Here is a 9853-nt window from a genome sequence, read left to right on the forward strand (position 1 = left end):
TGCGACTCCATACGTACTCCGAAGTTCGAAATGCGGCTCCGACATACAAAAAGGTTGAGAACCACTGTGAAGTAGGGTTGTTCAAAAAAAACTTTTTTTTCCAAATCTCACTCGCCGAGTGACTAAATCGTCAGGATGTCCAAGAAAACGATGCACACCAAATTTGACTCAATTCCAACCAGTGAAGGCCGTGCAATCTTGAATTGAAATTTTTAATTTATTAATAAAAATTAAAACAAAAAATTCTCAACTTTTTCTGTCAACCCCATGAAATTGTTGAGCTGTCTTCAAAGACGATGCAAAACAAATTTGAGTCAATTCCGACTCGTAGAAGCTGAGTAATTCGCGTTTTTCGTTGATAATTGTCGGATTATCCTTGATCCGGGGATTATCAACGAAAAACTCAAATAGTTCCGCTTCTACTAGTCGGAATTGACTCAAATTTGTTTTGCATCGTCTTTGAAGACAGCTCAACAATTTCATGGGGTTGACAGAAAAATTTGAGAATTTTTTGTTTTAATTTTTATTAATAAATTAAAAATTTCAATTCAAGATTGCACGGCCTTTACTGGTTGGAATTGAGTCAAATTTGGTGTGCATCGTTTTCTTGGACAACCTGACGATTTAGTCACTAGGCGAGTGAGATTTGGAAAAAAAAGTTTTTTTTGAACAACCCTACTGTGAAGCCTTGCTAGCAACACCAACGGAATAGAGTATTACTATATATGGACCCGTCAGGTAAGAATAACACGTTCAAAATCCAGCATTTTTAGAAGTGTAGCTTGAGTGCCAATCCAATCCAGTTTACGGACAATCGGACTTGTTAGTGCACTTCCTTTCTGTTTGAATCCGTAACAAATTCCTGCACCTGTGCCACAAATGTAATAATGATCCGGTTCAGCAGTCGGAGCATCGGTATTATTAATATTTAGCATATATCATGAATCAAAAATGCTCCGAATGCCGGATTTAAACGAATGAATTTACCAGACTTCATAATTAAAGCGAATAAATGATATCGTGAAACATTATGAATGATTTTCCAGCATTTTGGGGTTACAGGTATAATATTAACCAAAATATATTCTTAAATGTCATGTGTGTTTGTGCTCGGAAATTGCTTGAAATCCAAATCGACTGATATAGAAGGTAATTGTTTCCCTGATGCGATATTGCTAACGGTAATTCATACTATGGTTTAATATTGTATAATCATTTACTCGCGGCAGTAATTACCTTAATATCTCGCCCATTAGTAGTCTGCTGTGCGGTTCACAATGCGAGGTATGTGATGGTTCGAAGGAAACGTGTCGTTAAACATTTAGCGCAATTTCCGAGAAAATTATGTCGCTCTTGCATCATTTCGAGGAATATGATGCATTGATATCGACAGAGCATAAATATTTTATAACATAGCGTACATTTTTTCTAAACAGATATCTGCAATCCAAGCATTACAGGGACTTTTTATATGCCAGGAAAGTTCCACAGCTTTATCCACAAGTATCAGTCCTATTTCGATTCATCATATCGACAAGCATAGTTGCCCCCGGACGCTTGCTAATTTTAAGTGCGTGGCCACCGAGCGATAGGGGATTTACGCTCACGGAACAACGATATGCTAAGATTCAATTTGACATCGTTAATTTTATTAAACTATCGAGTATTCGGCAATCAAACCCATTAATCTTGAAGTTTACTCTTGATAACGGAAACATAAAATGTCAATCCATTTTAATCAATCTGAATGTATTGTATTTTCGCCTTAGTGTGATTTCCAAATCTCGTACGCCGATCATTATGTGACAATAACATATAGACTTGATGAGCAATGCGTCTCTTTCGCATACTTACGTTGTTAAATTTGTATTGTAGCGTAATCGCAATTTCTGACGTGTGTGTTCAAACTGTTCATAGTCAATACTGATATTATTGATCATTATTTCATATGACCTCCTGCCGTGTTATACACTGTGCAAGTGTGCCTTCTCCTTGACTGTGGCCCACAAGTCCGTCAGGCGACACGCACCAATTCGTTGCGTTATATATCAACGATAACCAATCACCCTGGGGGATAGTATAAGAAATAAAAGATTAATACGTGAAAAAACTTGGCAATTGACTACATAATGATTCCACTGTGAATATCAAGATAAATATTGTGGGTGTAAAAGTTGTTAAATCTGAAAGGACATATACCACATTTGAACTGATATATGAAATCCGCATTTAACAGCTTCCTCATATATCCTCCATATACGTATATGTATATTATCGGTACCCCGTTTTTGAAAAATAATGAGAGGATGGTCGCACACATTGACCCTCGCTGTTGGCGATTCCACATTGTAATTATTATCGGTATAGAGGGCAATCCAATATTATCAGAACTTAAGACGGCGTGTAAATCGCTTCGTCTGAATCTTTTCATCACATCCTGTCGAACATCAGGCGATCGCCGCTCACAGACAGACATATTCACGTGAAGGTAACGAACGCCTAACTTTTATTAATATTGCAAAACAAGTATTGCCTGTCGACGAACGATTATTACGGATTGCGTCTACCGTTACGGTAATCCAATTTACGTCGACGATTGAAGTGCCATTATAATTATCTCAACACTCCTACCATTTATATAAGAGTCTGAGTGTGGTAACATTCAGACTTGAACTTCCAATCCTGAGGTAAACTACTTGCAGTGCAGGCCTTTTATGCTCAATATGAATTCGTCAATGATGGCGAAGATTGTGTGCAGCATATCAATTTCCTATTGCACGATGATTATAGTAAGTTTTCTGTTGTTATTTGATAAATTTGTAGCTTCTGATAGACAGGTTTGTTGCATCTGCATGAAAATTGTATTCAGAGGTATTGTGATCATATTCAGTCCACTTCTGGCGTAGAGTTGGCCAATGTCAATTGCTGCCTCCAAAGGAAATTTTCTTGTTGGCATGTTTTGATGTCTTTTCGACAAAACGGGTAACATTTTCTCCCTGAAACCGATCAGGCCATAGCAACCAGAATTATTAGCTGACATTATCTCGTTAATACAAATAGCTGTAGTAAGTGAAGTAATTTTTTATTGGAAATTGTCTTTCAGACGACATTTGCTCAATCTACGTCTAATGTCGTCAATTTGGCTCCGGGAGGACGAGTACGTATTGAAACCCATTTAACCTGCGAAGGTAAGGCCACATATACTGCGTTCATTTCAGCAGTTACCTGTTTTAACGCATTGACACGTGACGGTCTCATTTGAGCTCAATTAACAATAGAAGAAATGTATATAGTCTGAACGTGTCATGCGTGTTGTCAAAATGTTTTGTCGGTGGCATTACTGAACAAGATATCGGCCTGCACCAATCCTGAATAGCGTGTAACTAAAATCCCACGAGTGTCGCGTGGCACGCCTGACACCTAGGAGCTCCTTCGTGTGTAAGACGTACGTATTTACAAAATAATCTCATGGTATATACTTTCCGAGAATACCCCGATCGTCCTAAACTTTGGGTTCTTGTAATTAAGAAACACCTATCAATGTGTAGGCCTACTCGTAGTACAAAGAGAGGAAGATGCCGGTGCGACAAAAACTTATGTTGAATTCAACCATAGCGAAATTGTTGAAATCCTGGTAACGCAATATTGTATGCGTCAAGACACTGACCGCTGCCTCTGTAGGCAGCAGGTGATGTTTCCGTTCAATTCGTACAATTTCTATACTCGCAATGTAGATGAGACACAACGGACATCTCTGAATATTTTTTTCCGTTCGATGATGAGAACATCTTGTTTTGCAGGCGACGGGTCGGATTCTATCACATATTCACGTAAGTATAGCTATAGGCTACGCAAATATAGGTTGATTGACATCTTTTTCGGATGCACACTGTCTACCACTAAAATTTTAGCGACTTATTATTTGGTACGGAGATAAGATGTACTTGTACATGTACAATTGAATTATCTGAATAAGACTAGACAATCTGACCATTGAACAGGAACATTCAAAACACGAGGACCATCGTGATTCCCATATTTTCATAGTGGCCGCAAAAAGGTTACGTTTGTGAACTTTTGAAGTTACCATGCCAGTTATTACGCCTTAATGGATGATATGCCATACTCGATTAGGAATCGAATCAGCCCTGCACAGTGCACAGCCCTATGCGATATTATTGAATCGAACACGCACAGCATTTCCACGCATCATTATTTGATCTTTCAGAATGCCCGCTCAACCGCTACAGGTTTCCCGACAATATGCAAGCCACTAGCATGATCCGTGTCAAGACTCCCATCCCGCCTCTAGAAAATGGAACAATCTGCACATGGGTAACTCTCGGTGCAAATGGAATGTTCCAGGGTACATTGGCAAGCTACAGCGTTGGGACAAATTATAACTCATTCACTATTCTCTACGAATCCTACGACACAGAGAGGAGGTTCAGAATGTTCTTGAACTCCCCGGGAAGATTCGTGTACATGCCATTACTCAAGAAAAACTTAACTCATTTGTGCGTAAGCTTCTCCGCAGCGGGCGGTTACAGTTCTCTATACGTCGACGGAAAATTCCACAATAAACGAAATTTTTCTGACGCGACGGCGCTACAAGGCGGTGGCATTTATATCGTAGGCCAGGACCAAGACACGTTGGCGGGGGGTTTCGATCAACATCAAGCTTTAACGGGAACCATTACCAACTACCTATTCTGGAAACGTGAACTAACTTCACAGGAGATCGAAGACATAGCCAAACAGTGTATCTGTCCGAGTGATATATTGTTTACTCTTGATCACGAGGATGTCATTCTGTCCGGGAATGTCACGGCAATACCTATAAAACAATGTCCCACAGTGCCGTAATGATTGCTACAGTCCTAGCGTACTAAAAAATGATGAAAATATATGTCGTACGCCGATAGAACACACACTGAATCGATAAGCTATAACCTGCGAGGCTGTCAATTTCGCAATGTCATATTCACAATTCCCACCCAACCTCGATTAAAGCCAACCATATAGCATTTACGGACATGGTGACGATAGGTTTAAGACATCTCAAATGGTGTTTCTAATTTCTACCCCAAAGGTATGAATTGGTATGGCTTACTCCCTATTTCCACGTATTGCATGATTATGTTTAGTTCATAGGCGACATTCTACTAGTTGATGGGTCGCAATTGCGATTGTATATATATACCACATTATCTTTATTATGAATATTATTACTATATACGCATATTATCACTCTTTTGCATTGTTGCTCGCTGTGTAAGTGCTTTCACATTCCATTTCATTTTTTGGGAAACAAAATGCGTTTAATCTTCAGATACTGCGTGTTGTCTTGCTACGTGAGGAGAAAGTGTGACCAGTGGTCACTGACCACAACGGGTTTGCTATAGACATGTCATAATTCTACTGATAGGGCTGCTACGAGTGTTGGATGTTTTTACTGGAATCTACACCAATGCGCTAGAAACAGATTTTTCACAGTCTCCTTGAGCACCTGCTAATTTTTATTTCACGACAATCAACGGGCGTCACGATCCGGGTGACCAGTTGCCCGTGCGTTTCATCGCTGCAACACCAATCCCTCGCCAGATCGAGTCAGCAACGTTCGGTGCGACTTATCGCAACACACGCTCGCCTGGTGCTAGATTGGAGTCGGTTTTACAGTTCCTGTTGCAAGCACTATGGTCTACTGCAGGGGTGGACAATTATTTTCCTCCGCGGGTCAAATGAGAAGTAGAAAATTCGTTGGCGGGCCGAGTGAAATATTTTAGCTATATTTTCCAGCGTATTTTAATTTTATTTCTGGAATACATTGTTCGTAATGCTGCTCAGTGAATGTGTTGATGTTAGGTAATGAGAGAGTAACGGTTAATTATAAAATCATCTATTTGTCGTCATGACTCGAAACAGTGTTATTCAACTCTATTAAATCCCCTATATCCACTTTCATCTATTAAGACACAGTGGGTCTTTTTTAGGTTCGCTTGCCTTAATGATAGTAAAAAATTTCTACCCCCCTATCATGATATCACAAATATTAAAAAAGAGCAACAAGAATGATAGTAAACCCAGCGGGTGGTTTGATGGCATGTAAGGCTATATGGCTGATGATGAGAGAATTCTGAAATATCCAAGTCGCCATAACTATAACACCACAATCTCGGAGTATAAATCGGGCGGAGCGCGAAAAAAATTTTCACTGAACTTTGGTTTTGCGCCCTTCTTCAGATGCTCTCACGCCCCAAGTTCGAGAACCACTGCAATGAAGTGTATATGGCATAGTACAGAGCTTATTGTCTCGGTCACTGCCTTCCGAGCAGTGTTCAGCTCAAATTGTTTAACTTTGATGTTAAGCAAAGCTTGCAGTTTTTCTGAAATTCGCCCTCCCTTGACCGAGTGTTTCGTGGTTTTGCCATAATTGAAATCGTTAATCTCGAGGACATGCTCGGCAAAAACTAAAAGGACGGGTTTACCCCTAACTCCGTCGTTCGAATATAGTCTGTAATCACTACCTTGTCATGCTGGTATAGTCCTTGACTCCGTAGTTTGGGGGTGGGCAAACTATACAACCCGCGGGCCGCATGCGGCCCGCAACACCGTTCTGTGCGGCCAGCGAGAGTCAAAAGAAACTTAATAAAATATTGATAAAATGCATATTAGAAATCGAATTAATGCAGGGACTTGATTAAAGTATTTCTTAGTATAATTCATCATGATAATTCTAAGGCAGTGGTTCTCAAACTGGAAGGTGCGCCTCCCTTGGGAGCGTGAAAGCATCTGAAGGGGGGGGGGGGGGTGCGAAGCTGAACTAAACTGAGATTTTTTCGCGCTCCGCGCGACTTACATCCCATTCATAATTATTGCTCCGTATTTAGTTTTTTAGTAATTTCATATTTGAAAATCTCTCATCCACAGTCTTAGCCTTCCATGCCATCAGACTATCAGTTGGGTTTGCTAGCATCCTGGTTGCGTTTTGTGATATGACGATATTGTGGCGCGAAATCTTTCACCATCATAAGGGGTGGGTTGGGTGAGTGTCTTAAAAAGTTTAGGAACCCCCGTTCCAAGGTAAATACTTCCTGTGTTTTTGAAGTTTAATTTCCGGTGCGATAGCCCGATCTCAAGGCCCGAACAGTTTGAAGGCTTTCAACTGCTAAACATCACAGTAATCCTAAATGAATTTGACATAATTCGGATCACGAGTGTGATTTCAGATTCGCCACATCGGTTTCATTTAATTCAGTGATTAGCTTATAAAAACGATTCGGCCGTGTCTTAGGTAGATTCGTTCTATATTTTTTATTGCACAGCATTTGGGGCACTTAACGCCTATTTGGTCATTTGTGTACATAACGTGAAATGTTTTAACGTTCGATTTTCTTTTTCGCTTCGCGGGCGACTTCCAGTCTCGCACGCATTCATCATCGTTCACTCTCTCTTCCGTACGTCCAGTATCCAGTATCTGTTGCTGTCGATTTTCATAGCTCGACTTCACGTTATCCGTCTGGGCTTTTCGTACGACACCGCTTATGCAGCGAGGTCGGCGATGAGGAGCCCAGATTAACCTACAACACACAGAAGCTGGTCCGAACCGGGATTAGAACCCACCTCCATTGGGGTCGTGACTGCAGTGTTTTACCGCAACTACACGCCACTCGCTTCCCCCGTTTTAAATAAGCATAGGGGAGATGTGGTACCGATGGATCAAAAATTGAAAAATGATCTCTGGCCCTCAAATCTTCAGCCGAGAATAGCAGATCTTTTGCTGTCTCAACACTTCGATACAAGCTCTACCTATCGCGGACATTTACGCGAATATCTGCCTTTTCAAAAAATATTTATAAACGTTTAAAATTTGTTGCTCGATCGTGTCATTGGTCCCCACCCGGTGGGTCCAAAGACACACGACCATGGGACCTATGAGACATACGCTCAAAAACTCAAATTTGTTAACTTGTTTTGTTGTGTGCTATAAGCTAATAGCTACAGCAAGCCAATGAAGAATGTTTCGTCGCGACCTCCAAGAATAAAATAAATTATATCAACTAAAATGTTGGCATAAAATCATGTTTTGATTTACGCCCAAACTTACAGAATTAATGCCACATACATATTACCCGCAAATCGACATTTTGACTTTAAAATACCTCGTAATAGCGATACAACACCACAGGTAACTATGATTTACAGCCTATATATGTGTAGGCGAGTTTCTGTTAAGTGATTAGATGGCTCATCTATATTGCTTGATTTGGCTATGATACCATAGGTCCCCCACCCCATAAATATTGTAATTGACTTGAAAATAGTCCACTCGAGGATGGTATTGATTCGAAAACTATGTGCCATTATATACCCTGATACAAGCCCTACACTTCACATCAAAAATTATGGCGGGTTTGTTAGTCTGAAAGGTGATATAGAAAAATGCAAATGTCGGTCCAAATTTACTTTACACCCCCTAAAACGTAAATCATTCGTCACAGATCCCATAACTCACGCAGGTCGAATTTTTTTGCATGTGAGGAAAGATTCTGTCAGCATGCAATTATAGACAAATTCACGGAGTGTAATCATGGAGAATTTTTCAAGTATTTTCGGTCCCAGTGATCCATCGGTACCACATCTCCCCTATATAGTATATATTATCTCCATGTCCTCACTATATAATCAAGTACCAATATTGCGTTTTGGTTTATGATCCAAATTTTATATAGTGCGGCCGCGAATGGATTCGGATGTTGAATGCGACCCGCGAGCTCAAACGTTTGCCCACTCCTGCCGTAGTTGAATCGTTGACTGTCGTGTCGATAATATCATAAAGCTTTTACCAACCAGGGGGGCCCTTGTAGCGTACCGCTCCCTGATTACCCGCACTGATCATCAATCATGCTGCTATTTGTAGCCGTTTGCGAACCTATGTTGTATCAGTCGCTCTTTTAGTAACCGTTCAAAGAACATCGCCATTGTTGTAAGTTGTTCTAATAAATGACTTCACGCTATCTATACCAAGCCGCGGACCAAGAATAACGCGCGCCAACGGCACAGCACGCTATAATATATATGATGAGGCGTATAGTAATCGCGAGCACTGATTGAACAAGCTTCAAAGTCAACGAATTTCCTGTATAGTTGATACAGCCTACGGTTTTAGTCCACGCGTCAACTTTCAAAAAGTAGGTTTAATGTTATGAATTGCAAGCAACCTTTCGCTGGCCGCACACAGAATGGCTTCGCGTGCCGCACTTTGCCCAGATATGGCTTACTGAATAAACAGGCCTACTAGTCAGCGCTCGAGATTACTGAACCACGATCTAATAAATCGACCTCGCCTTCCGTCACGCTACCTCATTTTTGTCGCTGACCCTTTTACGTAATCTTCTTATTACTTCTCATTCAGTGTGCATAATGGTTGTTCAAAAGTTATTTTTTGTCAATTCCGGGGATTCACTGATTAAATTGTTGGATTCCATCATTTCAATTCACCACAAGACTGCGATAATGCAAAAATAGGAGGGTGTCGCAACGACTTGGAGTGGAGTAGCCTTTAAAATCAGACATTCACCGGTCACGTAATGAAAAACTAAAATAATTCCTCTTCTACGGGATGTAATTGCGTCAAATTCGTTTCGCATCGTTTTTGTATACAAACTCAACAAAACAAAAATATCTGTTAAAATTACCGTATTATATACTGAGCTGAACTAATGACCGCTCTGAGTACTCATGGAGTTCTTATCAGATCCCATTCGATCTTTTGGAGTTCGGCTTTCCGTATTCCTGTGGTAGCACAATTACACCAAATACCACAGCGGCTCTCAACCCCCTTTTTCAACCA

General features: G+C 40.5%; 1 protein-coding gene across 1 annotated transcript; it reads left to right on the plus strand.

Moving 5' to 3' along the window:
* The first annotated feature begins 1747 nt into the window (after nt 1–1747).
* Nucleotides 1748–5138, plus strand: LOC145446198 (neuronal pentraxin receptor-like). The gene is made up of 4 exons (XM_080324435.1): nt 1748–2789; nt 3104–3188; nt 3801–3830; nt 4229–5138. Exons 1-4 carry the CDS (start codon nt 2715–2717, stop codon nt 4864–4866), a joined length of 828 nt encoding a protein of 275 aa, XP_080180561.1. The 5' UTR covers nt 1748–2714; the 3' UTR covers nt 4867–5138.
* Nucleotides 5139–9853: the final 4715 nt, after the last annotated feature.

The sequence above is a fragment of the Botryllus schlosseri genome, chromosome 9 (genome assembly GCF_051294905.1).
Source record: "Botryllus schlosseri isolate E-star chromosome 9, Bs_hap1, whole genome shotgun sequence".
In the NCBI taxonomy this organism is placed as follows: Eukaryota; Metazoa; Chordata; class Ascidiacea; order Stolidobranchia; family Styelidae; genus Botryllus; species Botryllus schlosseri.